The sequence below is a fragment of the Pecten maximus genome, chromosome 1 (genome assembly GCF_902652985.1).
Source record: "Pecten maximus chromosome 1, xPecMax1.1, whole genome shotgun sequence".
NCBI classification, from domain to species: domain Eukaryota; kingdom Metazoa; phylum Mollusca; class Bivalvia; order Pectinida; family Pectinidae; genus Pecten; species Pecten maximus.
Window position 1 is genome coordinate 38,525,733 of NC_047015.1, and position 19,709 is coordinate 38,545,441.

At 36.2% G+C, this 19,709-nt stretch overlaps 1 protein-coding gene and 1 non-coding gene across 2 annotated transcripts; both read right to left on the reverse strand.

The window, feature by feature from the left end:
* Positions 1-13,748: 13,748 nt before the first annotated feature.
* LOC117342296 lies at positions 13,749-14,711 on the reverse strand. Its single transcript, XM_033904436.1, has one exon. It carries the CDS (start codon positions 14,709-14,711, stop codon positions 13,749-13,751), a length of 963 nt encoding a protein of 320 aa, XP_033760327.1.
* A 3,095-nt stretch (positions 14,712-17,806) lies between these two features.
* Positions 17,807-17,877, reverse strand: Trnag-gcc. The gene has a single exon. It is a non-coding gene; the product is annotated as a tRNA-Gly (tRNA).
* Between the last annotated feature and the right edge of the window lie 1,832 nt (positions 17,878-19,709).

The window sequence follows — 19,709 nt, forward strand, 5'->3', positions numbered from 1 at the left end:
CGTCGGGGGACATTTCCTCGTTCACACGACAGAGGTGGGGACAGCAACGTGACAATAATTGATAATGGCCAATAAATTGGCGATGTGTGAAAAGAGCTTTATTGACTAAATACACATCGATTGTTGGCCGGGAGACATAGTCCATATGGACAAGGCAAACATCCGTCTGATTACCGGAACTATATTCATATTAATATATATAAAGGTACATTTCAGTGTAATTTATACACAGTAAATGATTTTCATATTAAAATGCAAACACGCCTGTCAAAATGAGCAAGAGGCTGGTGTACAATTGTGATAACATGTCTTTTTATATCAATACAACCATACGGTTTCTAAGTTAGATGCAGCTCATTTAAATCTAATATTGGTTTTTATACTTTATATAAGCCAAAGGTACTGGATGGTGTGCGCCGGAACAAATAGACGAAACACAAAAATGAACTGGAATGTAACAATATGAACTGGACAGACATCAAAACAAATGGAAAGGTAGTTACAGGAACTGGAGAAACATCGGAATAAAAGTTAAAACCAGATATATTAAAAAAAAGGAACGATAATCGGAAGGATTTCAAGACGGTTGAGGAAAATATCCAACACAAGAACCAGGAGGACTTTACGACGTCCGGGAGGAAGACATTATCCAGCGTAAGATCCGGAAGGACATTAAAACGACCGAGAGTAGGGAATTATCCAGCACAGGAATCATTAGAAGGACTTTCAGACGACCGGAAGGTGGAAATTGTCTAGCGTAAGAACCAAGAACCAGAAGGACATTAAGACAAACGGAATATTAAACAGGATCTGGGGTTAAACCCAAATAAAAGGGAACCACCAAACTAAACCTAAGAAACATCAGAGACACAACAACAGAAACCAATGAGACACTAAATCGGAAGATAAGATAGGAAAATAGGCGGCTGAAAAAAGCCAGTATTTGTTTTGATATAATTTATAAAAAAAAAAAAGAAAATGTCAATTGAGGACTAACCTTAGGGATTACGGAACATTTATACTATAGCCAAATCATCTGAAATACAGCCCGTCTATGCTTGCATGGATGAACGAATCGATCAGAATTACAATGGCATTTTAAAGGTCATCCAAACATTAGGAGGGCAGAATTACTAGGGTGGACCTGAAAGTACATACATATGCATTCTGCAATCCTGATCTGTCAAGTAAAGCTTTCGTCACTTTTACCCCCTCAAAAAAATAAATAAATAAAACAAGAAATATCTTTAAAAAAAGATAAACGGCATTGTTTTAATGCTGGTGGTTATAATGTAGAACTGCTGGTGAAATAAATTAACGAACTAATTAATAAATGCGCAGTTTCAGCACGGATAACAAAATTATATCAGTTTGAATCATTTTTGGTGATAATAAGACTGCATTTGAATCAGGAATATAATTTTCTTAATAATTTTCTTTATAATTTCTCAACTTTGTTTCGTTTTTAACTGTTTATCTGCATTTTGCATTTACCGCTACATTGACCAATCACATATTTCATCTTGACCAGTAACGCCACCTTTCGCGTCATATCCGGGGCAAAAAGCAAATTATACGGCTATGCCGGAAAAAAAAAACCACCCACCCACCGTCAACTCTAGTTAGGTTTGATACGTGCTGGTTTAACATGACCATCTACTATCGCACAATAGAAACTGCGTGAACATGCTTATTGATAAAAACAATCTTGGATCGATGTATTGCAGTTGTAATATAAGTCAATGTCAAAATTACGTTAATATTTGATCAACAAACTATTCGGATGCACGACTGCCGTAGTTTCACGCTTATGCTTGTGATTATATCATTGCATTCTGTTGTGCAGAAGTTCAAATGTGACCTTTAAAATATCATTTTAAAAATACCATTTTAAAGGTGTTATTGCGTAATTATTTATGTTGTCGTCGCATTGTAAGACAAACAGGTGGTCTTTCACAGTACACAGGTGTATCTCTTGTTACATCGACGGGGGACATTCTTGATCAACAGCAATTACCCTAAACAAATACACAGGTGCTAAATTGATGCACACTATGCAAGTAAAATTGAAAATGGCAGTGTAGCGGTGCGTGTCAACCAAAATATGTCTAAATCCATTTGTATATATTTCTACAGCTTTAACTTTTATATAGGGATCGTAACACGTGTGGTTATTTTTTCCTCATAAATGTCTCCAATTATTACAAGTCTGCACCCGGCCCAGGTTTGATGTATTATGTGTGTGTAGGTAAAGGTCATCACGAATCTAAGTAAACAACCATCTACGGTCATCTCCAAAACGTATAACAAATGTAGTAAATGGATGTTACAAAAAGACATATCAAATATGAACACATGTGCTTCCCAAATCTCCTAATCCATTGTGTTCGAGCCCAAAGTCCTTTGCAATAGATAACGTTTGTATTAAAGTACATGCTTTTGACAAAAAACAATACTGTTATTATTGTTATGAATTGGTTTGCACTTGAAAAAAAGACACTTCGTTTGATTGAGCAAAAAACTTATACTTTAATTATTTTATCAGCTGGTTTAGAATTCGAGCAATTGCTGCCATTATGGTAACCTATACCTGTGAGTAATTAGACAGTTTACCTGTCGGCGTCAGGTGTTCGGAACAGAAGCTATATTCCATTGGTCTACACCTGGTAACCTTTGAAGAAAACGGTTGATCTCAACTCTCTCAACTCTTTTGACATAATCATACCTGTCTATTTCAAAGACTTTTTTTAAAGATTAAAGACGATTTATACTGACTACTGTTGTCAGTGTTTACAAGCTGTCTGACAATTAATACATTCCGATATTGTCTTAGACTTTAAACACTCAAATACCCTTTCAATCAAAAAGTGACAAAGTTGTAAACCTATGGCTGTACACATGAAAAGTTCCACGTTTAAGGACGCAGATACTGCGTTAAAGTCTTGTTAGTGCTTTGTTCCAGTGAGGATTTATTCCACGATCACGCTATCTTTAAAATTTTAGCGGGCTAGGGAAAGATAAAAAAAAAACTCTGGGATGACGGTTTTGATAATGAAATTGATCAAGAATTCATTCGTCACATTGTTTAGTGGTGCTATTATACAAATAATCTCCAACAAAACATATTTTTGTATATATACTAATACTTACGGGGTATTTCAATGAGTTAATTTGATGTGTAAATGTTGGGTTTATATCCTAAATTTGGGATGCTCTAAAGTGATGTGAAAAAACAGTGACTTGTTATCATTTTTGTTGATGCCGTTGTTGTATTTTTCCATGATGATGAATATGATATAAAACATTCAATTTCTTGTAAATAGTAAAATCCAGCTTTGATTATCATAAATCTCGCCACAACAATCAAATATTATTACAATTATTGTAGATGATATCATGAAAAGTGATTTTCTGACTCAGAAAATGCTGGTGTTTGACTTTTAACTCCGAAATATGTCATCGACTATGGGTGGGCGTTGTACTGATTCATCAAGCACAGTGGAAATATAAAGTATATGTTTAAACTGATTAAGGATATATTTGTATTTTCATATTTATTGATGGTACGTGTGACTGGATAATACATGAATGTTCACTCAAATAAATAAAATTACCTCGGAGATTACAGGCATGTGATTTGTTTACATGATAGTAACAAACAAAAACAAAAAAATCAGGAAAACGTGAACTAGAGGTTTGGACGGGAAAAAAATTCTGGTATTTCCAATTATATTTAATGGAAAACCGTTTATCATCAAGCTATCTATTGTTTTTGTTAAAGTTAATGTCACATTGTGACACGAGGTTACAACATGGGTGAGATTGTCCATATTTCAGTGTATACTACTGTTTTATTATATTACACACATATCAACAAATATAGATTATGATAACATAGACAGCCTATTTGCGTGGACTAATGACTCATTCTACTTCATTTTGTTGTAACATGTATTCCAAGACTTATCCACAGCTGTTTGTATAGCCAAAATGTATAATCATGTTGCACCTAAAATGAATAATTATCGTATATTTTTCATGGACCTGATGCTTGCGGAAACACATATTAATCTAGTGCGGTATACACAGATCATAACTAAACAAATAATCGTAATGTAAAAAACTTGCCATTTACTCAACTTTGCTGCTGTAGATAGTCTTCTATCCAAATATACATTATAAAACAAAACAAAACAAAAAAAACAACAAAAAAAACAACAAAAAAAAAAACCAACAACAAAACAACAAAATATTTCAATATGTTCAATACTATTTTGTAGTGTATTACGTGTTAGGATATGTTTTCACCACCTAGATCTCCAGTGACCCAATAATTGTTCGCATGCCTGTCCCTATTTCCAGTGTGCTTCCTCATTTTCGTCACTGTCTAGCTGCTGCTACCCAGATCGTCATACATTCTTCAACATCATACTTCCTCATTTTATTTCATCATTATCTATACATCTCAGTTTAGCCAGTCGGATTCATGACGGATCATTTTATTTAATCATTATCTATACAATCTTTCAGTTTAACCAGTCGGATTCATCACGGATCATTTTATTTCATCATTATCTTAACAATCTCTCAGTTTAACCAGTTTAATTCATCGCGGATCATTTTATTTCATCATTTTCTATACAATCCCTCAGTTTATCGCGGATCATTTTATTTCATCATTATCTATACAATCTCCCAGTTTAACCAGCTTAATTCATCACCGATCATTTTATTTAATCATTATTTATACAATCTCCCAGTTTAACCAGTTTAATTAATCACTGATCATTTTATTTAATCATTATCTATACATCTCAGTTTAACCAGTCTTATTAATCACCGATCATTTTATTTAATCATTATCTAAACAATCGCCCAGTTTAGCCAGTCTGATCCATCACGGATCATTTTATTTAATCATTATCTAAACAATCGCCCAGTTTAGCCAGTCTGATCCATCACGGATCATTTTATTTCATCATTATGATCTATACAATCCCTCAGTTTAGCCAGTCATTTTATTTCTACTTCTGTTAGTTGATATTTTGCATACTTGCTGCTGCCTAGTGCTAATGTCGCTGTGTGATTTCGAGGGATGCAGGTTGACAAGGACCATGGGGAAGTTTGATGGTCGCCATCATGCATGATCTTATTTTGGAATATTCCATTTTCTTGTGTGATAAGAAACCAGACTTGTTGCCACCAATCTAAATATCATTTTGAGATTGTATAACCCAGACCTGACCTACATCTGTATGACAGTGTCGTCGATGTGACAGATGACACTTACTCTTCCGGAACACCTGACTTATTCACATTGTACGTTTATTTTATCGGTTTTGTGTTACAGTCAGGGGTTTCGTTATTATAAAGCTATACTTTGTCGATTTTGAGTTAATTACAATCACGATTTCGTTATTATGTCGGTATACTGTGCTGTTTCTGAGTTCAATCAGGATTTCGTTATTATGTCGGTATACTGTGTTGTTTCTGAGTTCAATCACGGATTCGTTATTATGTCGGTATAATGTGCTGTTTCTGAGTTCAATCACGATTTCGTTATTATGTCGGTATACTGTGTTGTTTTTAGTTACAATCACGATTTCGTTATTATGTCGGTATACTGTGTTGTTTCTGAGTTCAATCACGGATTCGTTATTATGTCGGTATACTCCGCTGTTTCTGAGTTCAATCACGATTTCGTTATTATGTCGGTATAATGTGCTGTTTCTGAGTTCAATCACGATTTCGTTATTATGTCGGTATACTGTGTTGTTTCTGAGTTCAATCACGATTTCGTTATTTTGTCGGTATACTGTGTTGTTTCTGAGTTCAATCACGATTTCGTTATTATGCCGGTATACTATGTTGTTTTTTTAGTAACAATCACGATTTCGTTATTATGTCGGTATAATGTGCTGTTTCTGAGTTCAATCACGATTTCGTTATTATGTCGGTATAATGTGCTGTTTCTGAGTTCAATCACGATTTCGTTATTATGTCGATATACTATTTTGTTTCTGAGTTCAATCACGATTTCGTTATTTTGTCGGTATACTATGTTGTTTCTGAGTTCAATCACGGATTCGTTATTATGTCGGTATACTGTGCTGTTTCTGAGTTCAATCACGATTTCGTTATTATGTCGGTATACTGTGTTGTTTCTGAGTTCAATCACGATTTCGTTATTATGTCGGTATACTGTGTTGTTTCTGAGTTCAATCACGATTTCGTTATTTTGTCGGTATACTGTGTTGTTTCTGAGTTCAATCACGATTTCGTTATTATGTCGGTATACTATGTTGTTTTTTTAGTAACAATCACGATTTCGTTATTATGTCGGTATACTGTGCTGTTTCTGAGTTCAATCACGATTTCGTTATTATGTCGATATACTATTTTGTTTCTGAGTTCAATCACGATTTCATTATTATGTCGGTATACTGTGTTGTTTTTTTAGTTACAATCACGGATTCGTTATTATGTCGGTATACTATGTTGTTTTTTAGTTACAATCACGATTTCGTTATTATGTCGGTATACTGTCTTGTTTTTTTTTAGTTACAATCACGGATTCGTTATTATGTCGGTATACTATGTTGTTTTTTAGTTACAATCTCGGATTCGTTATTATGTCGGTATACTGCGTTGTTTTTTTTAGTTACATCACGGATTCGTTATTATGTCGGTATACTATGTTTTTTTCGCATTTTTATTGTTTTTAATCATATTTTACCATATGCATTTGTGTTAGCATTTGGCTGAGATTATGATCTAGCATAAATGTACTAAGCCAAGCTTGTGTACTTGTCAGAATGAAACGTTAATCAATCTGTTGCAAAGTACAAATCGCTCTCACTTTTGATTCTGCAATAAAAATACCAATAAAAAGTACGGAATGTTTTTGTTAGTGCTATTTTCTCTTATTTCCACGACGCCTTGCTCAATTAGATTTTTTAAATGCCATCACAAAAGTAGCTATAAATGTTAGAAGTCACTTGTACCTTTACCACAAATGGATAACAATACACGAACAAAGAGAGTGGAATTAGGGCCTTATTGGGCTCATTATCCAGCTGGTCGTATTTTACGAGTTGTGTCACGTGATAATCCCAGCAGAGCCCACCCAGACACAGACAAGTGCACGGTAATTTCGGATTTGACTTTTTGACTTTTAATTCGAGTTCCAAACATAGGTGTTGTTTTGTGTAATTGCGACGTGATATGATGTCGTGACGATTGTAGATGTAATTACTGTTGTAGGTGAGTAATTTATTACTCCACGTATAATAATGTATATACTGGTACCTGTTCTCGATAGGAAATCTTACCCATCTTCAAAGGTGTCAAACATCGTGATAGAACAGATTGTCATGGGGAACAAAATTGAGTTAAGATCTGTCTGAATGTCACAGTACATAGTTCTATCTTGTCCACGACCTCGCCAGACCGACAGTTAAGTTGATTTCTAACACCGAAGCCAATTGCTGCAGAAGATCTCCGGTTTAAACTCATAGACAAGTCTGTGTGGAGGAACGTTGAATGGTTGTGTCGACGCTCAATCTTTAAGGTACCTCAATGTTTACCAGTCACACGGCACGTCTGCTACATGCGTGCAACGGAATAAGGCAATGATATCAATAAAAGAATATACAATGCAAAACTCTACTATCACTAATGTTGCAATAACGAACTACCTGCCATCCCAACTTAATTATCTGCCCAGGCTCAATGAATTAATAAGTGCAGTCAGTTCTCCATCCAATTAAGGTTTAAAAACAAGAACAGCAAGTTCACTATAAAAGAAGTGTCCCTGTTTTATGTCGAGTGGTTCTGTTGTCACGGCTCTGTTTCTCACTATGTGGACGTAACATAACCTGAGCTATATATATATCGCGGACGTAACATAACCTGAGCTATATCTATATTGTGGATGTAACATAACCTGAGTTATATATAAATTGTGGATGTAACATAACCTGAGCTATATCTATATGGCGGTCGTAACATAACCTGAGTTATATTTATATTGTGGATGTAACATAACCTGAGCTATATCTATATGGCGGTCGTAACATAACCTGAGCTATATCTTTATTGTGGACGTAACATAACCTGAGCTATATCTATATTGTGGACGTAACATAACCTGAGCTATATATATATTGTGGACGTAACATAACCTGAGCTATATATATATTGTGGACGTAACATAACCTGAGCTATATATATATCGCGGACGTAACATAACCTGAGCTATATATATATTGTGGACGTAACATAACCTGAGCTATATCTATATTGTGGACGTAACATAACCTGAGATATAGAGAATAATACATACCTTTTTCCATATCGGACCCAATATTGGCCCCGAGACCCCAATATTGGCCCAAGGGGCCAAGACCCCAATATTGGCCCAAGGGCTTCGGCCCTTGGGCCAATATTGGGGTCTCGGGGCCAATATTGGGTCCGATATGGAAAAAGGTATGTTTTATTCAATTTATTGTATTCTTAGTAATAAATCACAGAACATTAATCAAAACAACAATTATAACTTGACAAGAAAAATCAGATTCAAATTTTTAATGTATTGAATTATAAACACTTTATAATATTGAAGTTTTTTAAGTCTTTATGAAGTTCATATCTGTCAAATTTATAATGATTTCTAAATAAGTTCCTTTCCAAAGGTGTTTCTACCATGTCACTGATCAAGGATCAAGAATAAACATTGATTTGAATCAGTCAGAATCACTGTCAATTATCATCCTTGCACTTTTCCTGCCCCTACATGTACTTGCTTCCTGATCATCACATTGCTTTGAACAGAAATTAAATATCACATTTCCAGTTATAGTTGCCCCACTCAAAATTGATTTTGCAAATTCAACATTCTTTGCCTCATGATCATTAACAGGAACGACAGAAGGTTTCGCTACATTCATCTCTTGATATTTCGCTGACAACACAGCACCTACGTCAAAACCCGAGAGACCCGAATAGTTTGATGAGACGCAAAATTTAGAAGTGTTCCGCGAAGAGGGCCAATACCGGGTTTGGGGTGCATTACTGAATCAATAATGCATGGGTAAGGATTACGGATCGGGAGATTTGGCGCCATAATGCATATGCAAAAAAACCTGTATTTATTACTAAGTATACAATAAATATATATATCGCGGACGTAACATAACCTGAGCTATATATATATTGTGGACGTAACATAACCTGAGCTATATATATATTGTGGATGTAACATAACCTGAGCTATATCTATATTGTGGACGTAACATAACCTGAGCATAACCTGGGCTATATATCTTGTGGACGTAACATAACCTGAGCTATATCTATATTGTGGACGTAACATAACCTGAGCTATATATATATCGCGGACGTAACATAACCTGAGTTATATTTATATTGTGGATGTAACATAACCTGAGTTATATTTATATTGTGGACGTAACATAACCTGAGCTATATCTATATTGTGGACGTAACATAACCTGAGTTATATATATATTGCGGACGTAACATAACCTGAGCTATATCTATATCGCGGACGTAACATAACCTGAGCTATATCTATATATTGTGGATGTAACATAACCTGAGCTATATCTATATTGTGGACGTAACATAACCTGGGCTATATATCTTGTGGACGTAACATAACCTGAGCTATATCTATATTGCGGACGTAACATAACCTGAGCTATATCTATATCGCGGACGTAACATAACCTGAGCTATATCTATATTGTGGACGTAACATAACCTGAGCTATATATATATTGTGGATGTAACATAACCTGAGTCATATTTATATTGTGGACGTAACATAACCTGAGCTATATATATATCGCGGACGTAACATAACCTGAGCTATATCTATATATTGTGGATGTAACATAACCTGAGCTATATATATATTGTGGACGTAACATAACCTAAGCTATATCGATATTGTGGACGTAACATAACCTGAGCTATATATATATATATATATTGTGGACGTACCATGACCTGAGCTATATATATATTGTGGACGTAACATAACCTGAGTTATATATATATTGCGGACGTAACATAACCTGAGCTATATCTATATCGCGGACGTAACATAACCTGAGCTATATCTATATATTGTGGATGTAACATAACCTGAGCTATATCTATATTGTGGACGTAACATAACCTGGGCTATATATCTTGTGGACGTAACATAACCTGAGCTATATCTATATTGCGGACGTAACATAACCTGAGCTATATCTATATCGCGGACGTAACATAACCTGAGCTATATCTATATTGTGGACGTAACATAACCTGAGCTATATATATATTGTGGATGTAACATAACCTGAGTCATATTTATATTGTGGACGTAACATAACCTGAGCTATATATATATCGCGGACGTAACATAACCTGAGCTATATATATATATTGTGGATGTAACATAACCTGAGCTATATATATATTGTGGACGTAACATAACCTGAGCTATATCTATATTGTGGACGTAACATAACCTGAGCTATATATATATTGTGGACGTAACATAACCTGAGCTATATATATATTGTGGACGTAACATAACCTGAGCTATATATATATTGTCGATGTAACATAAACTGAGCTATATCTATATTGTGGACGTAACATGACCTGAGCTATATCTATATTGTGGACGTAACATAACCTGAGCTATATCTATATTGTCGATGTAACATAAACTGAGCTATATATATATATTGTGGACGTAACATAACCTGGGCTATAGATAAATCGCGGATGCCGTCAGTGAAGCAGTAGAGGCTTACTGGAACACGTGGGAACGTTTTAAAAAAATCATTCTAAATATCTTTTGTTAATATTCTGACATCATTTTATCGACTTTTAGCTGGAAACATCATTTTACTTTCCTTTTCGTTTTTCTGTTTTAATACTTGGTACTGAGATTTAAATTCCCTGTTCCTAAGTTTGTACTGACCACAGTAATTGAGTGAGTATTAAAACAGCATTTTATTTTCTGTTTTATCCAGCTTTAGGATTAGGTAATGCTGTTTTACTATTAATAACAGAAATACATATGTCCTGCCTGGGTTTATCACTGAGTACCGAGGGTTTATCATAAACAACAGAACTCTATATTATGTCCTATCTGGGTTTATCACTGAGTACCAAGGGTTTATCATAAACAACATAAATCTATATTATGTCCTGTCTGGGTTTATCACTGAGTACCGAGGGTTTATCATTAACAACAGAACTCTATATTATGTCCTGTCTGGGTTTATCACTGAGTACCAAGGGTTGATCATTAACAACAGAACTCTATATTATGTCCTATCTGGGTTTATCACTGAGTACCGAGGGTTTATCATTAACAACAGAACTCTATATTATGTCCTGTCTGGGTTTATTACTGAGTACCGAAAGTTTGATATATGTAACATATATCTATATTCTGTTTTGTATTTACAGGGTACAGATATTTTATTCTAAGAGAAACATTTCCCTTTTTGTATAAGTATAGCATTGGCTACTGAAATTTGACTATTTATAACAGAAATCGTTTCTTCCACGCCTTAGGTAAGTAATTTGTACTGATATTTCATTCCAAAATAAATCTGTACATGTACAGGTTGTTGGTCCCTCCTCCTCGGTCAGCACAACCTTGAACTGCCTGGTAGCAAAATAAACTTGAAATATACGTACGGATAATTAGATTTGACCATCTGGTCGACTATACGAGACCCGCATTCAATAGTACTTACCTATTTCACTACTTATCATAAGCACCAAAAATACAGTGTACACTATATTATATAAAAAAAACCGCTATGTTTATATAAAAATCTATTATTATCAACAGGTAGGGGAGACCGGGGCTAGTTCGGCCCCGTTTTAGAAAAATCGCAAATAACAACTTACAAATTAAGATAGACATCTGAAAATGTATATTTATGTCAATAATATTTGGGCCTATTAAGTCCCATGATTCCTTAATTATTTTCTCTGCCGACAAATGGTTAATATCTGCCCAAAGTGAGTTGGCCAAGATGACCGAACTTGCCCCGCACTGGGGCTAGTTCGGCATCCACCGGGGCAAGTACGGCCCCTGCTCGAGAAGAAGGCTGTATACTAAACGTTAGTATACTTGTATTGCCAAATAGTTGTTTTAATTGACATGTCAGAGTATAAGGGAGGGTAATGGGTCATCCCAAGCTCAATGCCTATGCTGTCGCGGGATAGCTAGATTCTGCCAGACGGCAGTATGCGTCTTTTGTGCCCTGTCCCTACGGTTTGATTGTGGTTTATGAATTGGAAACTCGATATATTGCTTTATACCAAGTTGATCGACAATACACCAACCATTATTAAAATCGGCATATGAGGGTGTGGTTTGGTTGGGAATATAACCTCCCGGTCCTTTTGCATCCTCAGTATTAGCCCAATACCAAATTATCTCCTCCCCCGGTTCCCTCATTCCTCTCTCCGGATTCCGGCCCCTCCCCATGACTCCCGACAATCCTGTCCCGACCCTTTTATTCTCGACTCCCGCCCATCAAGTCCAGGTATCCGCCCCTTTATCATATTAAGTTTTGAAGTCTCGTTCTAATTAATTATTCATTATACATCCTGATTTTTCGGGCTGTTTTGGAAACTACTATTGCTCAATATTTCATTTTGTGGAACCTAGTTGTAGATTGAATGACCTCAACACATGTATGTATAACTCTATAATAATAATTTAATTCAAAATACAATTCATAAATTCATTCTAATATATATCAGAATCACAGTTATGGCATGTGTAAAATAGCATGCCCCTTGTGTCCGCACATTCCTCATGTGACCACATTTTACAAATCGTGCACTCGATCCATTTCTCATTTGGCCTACTGTTGGCCCATGTCTCTAGACAAACTAAAAAACATTCATCTTCACTTTCGGATTGTTCGTCTCGGATTGCTGGAGATTTCCTTTTTGAAGTTTTTCTGGTTTTGTTTAACTGTTGTATTGGTTTGTGGGATGTTTTGCGTGATTTGGTTTTTGTATTACTTGTCTTCTGTTTCGATTTACGGTTGTTTTGCTCCTGTCGTAAAGCTTCTTTTTCTGGTGTATCGGTAAGTATACATGTCTTTCTACGCTTTTTGATTCCCAATGTCTTGCGAGAGGGTGCCTTTGGGTGGGGTTTTACTAGATCAGGGGAAAACTTCTTTTTCTTTGAATTGGGCGAACAGGTATACATCAACTTACGACGTGAGCTGCTTGCTATACTTTCTTCCTGTGTATTACAACTAAAACCACTGGCGTTGATGGATGTCGAGTTATCTTCTATTGGATCATGGAAGCTGTTGCTGATTTGTGATACCATTTCACAATCAGTTGAGGTTTCCGATACTTTGTAAACAGCACCACTGTAATGCGCGTTAGAGCCAGAGCCTTGCAGTATCAAATGTATAGTGCGTTGAGGTTCTACTCCAAGCCTGCAAGGGAGCAACTCCAGTTTACTTATCACACCATTCATCTCTCGAATAACAATTACTTTCATGATCATTGCATTGCATAGAGCACTAAGGAAAAGGTCACAAATGTTATTGTTATATTGTTTTTCTTGTATGTACCTCTGGATTGCAACCAATATGTCCACGTCGCCCGTTACTGCGAATTCTCTATAGAATGACTGGTGCGTGTGAATTTCAGCTGATAGACTCTTTTTCAAATCCTCATCTGTAAAAAATCTCATCTCCAGCAGCATACAAGGATGAACTAACGGCATAAAGGAGGCAATGTCCGTCACCGCTTACGGATATGGATGAAATATTCTGTTCTTGAAGATAGCAATTCATGTTAGTATCTCTGTCAATTTGGGTGTCATCTACTAGTACTTGTTCCGAATCTATATCTCTGTTACTGGTAGTGGACGTGTCAAAAACTTGTTCTACTGGGGCAACCGCGGGCTTTACTGGTCCCGATTCTAATGGTCTGTCCGTCACGGCTGATGGCATGAAGTCTTCTTCTGTGAAAACTTCTGTGTTTAATGGGAAAATCCCAGCCTTTTGGAAACCACTACAAATGTTGGACATAGTTAGTGCCTCCTTCCATGGGTTACATAAAATGACTGCAATATCATATATAGATATTGGCTTCCCTGGATTGTTACGAAGCCAGTTACTTTGCGACACCGACAGTTTTCTTTTCAGTGGTCCGAAGACCGACAGGTCCAGTGGCTGCAAGCGATGCGAACAGTGCGGTGGAAATGATAACATAACAATCCCGTTCTCCTTGGCGTAATCAAGAGCGTCTATGGAGAGATGAGAGACATGATTATCAAGCAAAATGAGAACTGGATTATTCACGGTTGGTTTGACATGTTGAACAAAGTGCTGCAGAAAGAGAAGAAAGTTATCAGCTGTCATCCAACCAGATGGATGGGCCGTTCCCTTGGAACCCGCTGGTGCTCCAATTAGAAAATGGTCTCTGTAGTTAACACGAGGATAAATAAGGAACGGTGGAATTGCTTTCCCGCCTGCGGATACACCAGCACACAGCGTGACTAGTTGTCCCCTCTCAGCTGATGTTAGAGATCCTATTTGCTTAACACCAGTACCTGCTACAACCTTTTTTGGTTTTACCACTGTCACCACTCCAGTTTCATCGACATTCCAAATGTCACATGCCTCAAACATATATGTCTCTCCGTCACTTCCGTCAGTTTGGTAAAGTATTCAGATACATTTGTTTTGTTAAAGGCTGTCGCTCTGGCGATGCTTGTTGCTTCTGGGGTCCTGAGTGAAAGTTCCGAATGACGTTTTAGAAACGAAGAGAACCAATCGGCACCCGCTATTTCCTTTTCCGACCACGATGCTGGCATTTTGATGTTAAATTGCTTGCCGCATTCATATGCTAAAAGTCTTACTTCACGTGGACACAGTCCAAAGTAAATGGTCGACGCGTGCTTTAAGTACACAACAAGTGCAGTTTCATCTCCATCTGAGAAAACTTGTCTAGGCCTTTGGTATCCGAAACGCATATTCGAAATTGATCTTTCTGATTCGGGCATCTTGTTTAGTTTTTTCACATTATCTTGTAGCGTTGAACGAGGTACGCCAAACAACTGACTTGTTTTCTTGTATCCATCGATAGTATTCTTGTAATGAGCTAGCGCTCTTTGCAACACATCTGTTGATACTCTGTCCCCTCTTTTCTTTTTGTACGTACGTACCATGTTGTAATTCTAAAATAAACATGAAAAAACTTGCATAAGGTTTGGAAAGTATCAAATTATGGTGACTGATATCGGACATTTCGCAATGTCGATAAATCGCTCAGAAGAGTGCGACATAACGCACGACAGATATTGCGACAGTATGAGAAAACGGGCGACATTGCGAAAGAAATTTATTGTTGCTATCTCGCCCGTTTTGTCGCACTGTCGCTCTCACTCTCAGTCTGTCATGCGTTTTGTCGCACTATATATCGTGCATTTTGTCGCCGGTTTTGTCGTTATCTCGCCCATGAAAGTGCGCCAAAACCGGCGAGATAGCGACAGTGACACTCTCGCCCTTTTTGTCGTACTGTCTGACGTGCGTAGGCCTATAATGTCGCACTGTGACGTGTCGCTCTGTCGTGCGTTTGTTTTAGCAATGTCTTGGACGAGATAGCGACCGTTCAAACTGTCCGATATCAGCCATGCAACATATCAAATAAACAAACAATTCTGCCATATACCTCACAACGGCATTTTCCGTCCAGAATGCCCCGATAAAAATAATTGCAGCTAATTATTGTTCGTTGTCCGCAAGTTATAGCTGTGTGGGGCACGTTCGGCCTTGTATGGGGCAAGTTCGGCCCAGGCCGAACGTGCCCCTACTCTCAGGGCCGGACATGCCCCCAGCAGTTTTTCCGAACACTTCGCTTTGCACCTTATTTAATGGTACATGGGATGAAGTAAACATAGTGTAATAGCAAAGCCCAGTATCTTACCTTCATATTTCATATTTAAGTTCGTCCGAATTTCTTACGGTTCTAGGTGAAAATAAAAACTGAAAAGAATGTTGAAAATTTACTCACCAGGCTTAAAAATAAACATTCGCCACCAAAACGCCCAAAAACTTCACACTGCGGCCATCGTTGTACTGACGTAAACAGCGTCGTCATAAGTGACGTCATAGTATAAATGACGTCTCTTTATTCTTAATTACGCGCGAGATATAGCAATTAGCCGAACATGCCCCGAGGCCGGACTAGCCCCGGTCTCCCCTACTAAAGGCCCCATCACATGATAATAGTCTGTCAAGGTAGCATTTATACCAAAACATTGTCGAAATGTATTACAGATATACATATATGTATTAATTAAATAGAGATACCAAATGTAGAAAGATAGACGTAATGGATATATTTAAGCATTGATGTCATTTTTATTTTAGTTTCATCGGGGTATGAAACAAATTTTGTTTGCAAACTGTATGAATCCGCGTACCCCGATGAAACTAAAAAAAAATTGACATCAACGCTTATAATTAATTTTTGAAAATGATTTTCTATTCTACCATGTTTGCTATGTAACGCCGGTTTTGATTGGTTTAAAACCATGTATTATTTTCCAATAACCCACGCTCGTGCCAATAATACACGGTCGTGAGTCACGGCTATCACAATTTTAAATATCTAATATTCACCCGTTTCTTAAAAGGTAACTATAGCCAAGTGGGCTAATGGGTTAGTCTTTACCCCTGAGGCCCTATGTATGGGATATTAAAATGTTATTTTTAAGATAAAAAAAATGGGTTAGTCTTTCAATAAATTTTTATCACGACGCGAATTTTCAAAATCAATGCCATATGATAGATGCTCTTGATCGTAGTACTGTATTGCCTGTATATTTCATCAACAAATAATGCAATACTCAAAAAATTAGGTTTTCCCGGGTTTTCTTTGCTGTTTTTCTATTAGAAAGAGGTCGATCTCAGTACTAAACAGTACATGGTAGAATAGAAATAATCAACTTTGACTCGTGTATTGTTGCAGGATATACAACTCGGACTCGGATATTTTGCAATTTTAATTAATAACTCAGGCCTGCGGCCTTCGTTATTAATTTAATTGCAAAATATCCTCGTCCTCGTTGTATATCCTGCAATAATACACGAATCATCGTTAATTATTTCTTAAATTTAAAACATGTTTTATGTACAATTCTACTGGTTTTAAATGGGATTCTTTTTCTCAAATCAATACGCAGCATCAATTGTCGTATTGTGACGTCACATTTTTTCGCGCCATTCTCGGAATTTCTTTCATAGAAGAATGAAAAGAATTTTTCGACCAATCACATTTGAGTATTTACCATGAAAACAAAGAAAAATTAATTATGTTGAAATGTAAAAGAGATATCTGAAGATATCACAAAGAAAATCAGAACATGACGCGTTCCTAAAGTTTATATGAGATATATATAGCTTCTGGTCGATACATTTTACCATAGCTTGTCATACATATTCCATTTATATAACTGCGTCATAATCACGCCATAACATGCCGTTGCACTAAAGACAGAACGTGACATGTTCACATATTACTGGAGACAGTTCAACTTTAACGGAAGGACAAGAACTAGGGTACTGACGTTAATATTGTGAAGATAATAAAAAGCGCTAAAAACGAATATAATTCAGCTGAAAATAATCTTAATTATCATAAACATACAATTGTAATAGTAAGTATATATCATTAAATAAATACTGGAGAAAAAATAAATATTAAAAAAAAAAAAAAAATGTGCATCGGCCGGGAATCGAACCCGGGCCTCCCGCGTGGCAGGCGAGAATTCTACCACTGAACCACCGATGCTTCATACTAAAACATGGGATTTAAATTACCAGCTCCTGCTCTAGATTTTTACTGACTATAGTAAATATAAGTATTTTGATAAATATGTGGGTTTTTTAATACCGTAGACATAAATAAAGAGATAACAATTGTTATATTCATTCAACTTACATTAAACAAAATATTACATCAGAGGCACGTCTCTCACTAATATGTACATTTGTAGCTTTCAATCAAAATTTATGCTCCAACAGTTTTTTATACCAGACAATGTGTACATGTATACATCTTATTTGTTAATTGGATATTACAACCATGTCGAGGGACGCGTATTCGATGTATATATATATGTGTGTCAATGTTTGTATAAACAATTAACATATGTATGAGAAATATCACGAACATTGAGAAACACGTGCTATCATTTACTTGTAATGAAAATAAATAGAAGCATAGACCTATTATATCATGGGTGGTTATCTAGTTCTCTGATAGACATAAGTAATTACGTATAAAATGAATTTGTATATATACATGTAATCATATCGTAAGCATTATGTACATGACCACGTATGCGTAAACGCCAAGGGGGAAGTATGTGAAGGAGTGTTAACTTTGAGGAGAGACACAGAGAGTTCAGGGTCTGCCAGCTGTGTAGATAAGAGTGTGTGGTTAAATGTAGTCATTATGATCAGTTGTTAAATGCTGTGTGATTATAAAACGAAATGAGTTAGAATGATGTTATGTATGACAGTTTAAGATCTCAGCCGTGTTAGGGATGAGGTTGTTAAAGAATCCATGTTATGTTCGGAACAGGTGTTATGTGTGTCCAGAAGGGGCGAATGGACAATGGTTTGTATGATAGTGGTCAGTCTCGTGAGGTCAAGCTAAAGGGGTTCTTGGTGAATCTGATTATGCTATAAGAGTTGGAGCAATATTTTGAACATAATATGTAAACATCCGTGACCACATCACATTTGATGGTTAGGAAGGGTACTTAATTTACAACAGAATATGAAATTTCATTTAAACTGTAAAGTCATGCAGTAACTTGGCAAACCAGTGGAGCAAATGCATATTTAGAAATTTGTTGTTCAAATATCCCCTTTTGTTGCTTATTTGAGGCGATATCATTTCGTGCAATCACCGTTTAAACAACAAAATTCAACAAGAAACTGTAATGAAGTATAACAGTAGCACAAGGGTATTATAATTCCATTATGTATATGACGACTGACGTATTCGACGCTTGCTTTCACCCTAGTTCTCAGTTGGAGACGAGAACCTGGAATTGGCTTGGACTGAGTGCATGGAAGGTGTCGTCGATGAATAAGAGAACGCTTAACTTTTGGAACCCATGGTCGTATGAAAATACAGACATGCAAACCAAACCGTAATTCTAACTCAGAATGGAGGATTCGAGGTCCAATATTAACCAACGATAAAGTTAGTAATGAATGGGAACCCTTGAAAAATACATATGTTCAATAGATATAAAGTTGTAAGACGTTATCAGCTGTTTGGCAATGTATTTGAATAATGCCTTCTTTATTTTATTGATTGATGATATGCAATATGTCACTAAATTACATATATTATAAAAACTGTTTAATTCAACTGATTATTTATGTAAAGTAAGAAACAAAGCGGGTGATCGAATGCAATATTCGTAATCGATTTTCATGTGTCGATCAAAATTGGTTTATTATCTTAACGATATGCAATACTATGCAATACGTGACAATGTGTGATGAAATTCAATTTGCAACAGTGTAATGAACAGATATTGCTGTGAAGTTCGAACAAAGTATTCCCTTAAATATAATTGATATTAGGAGAAAGTGGAAAGTTAC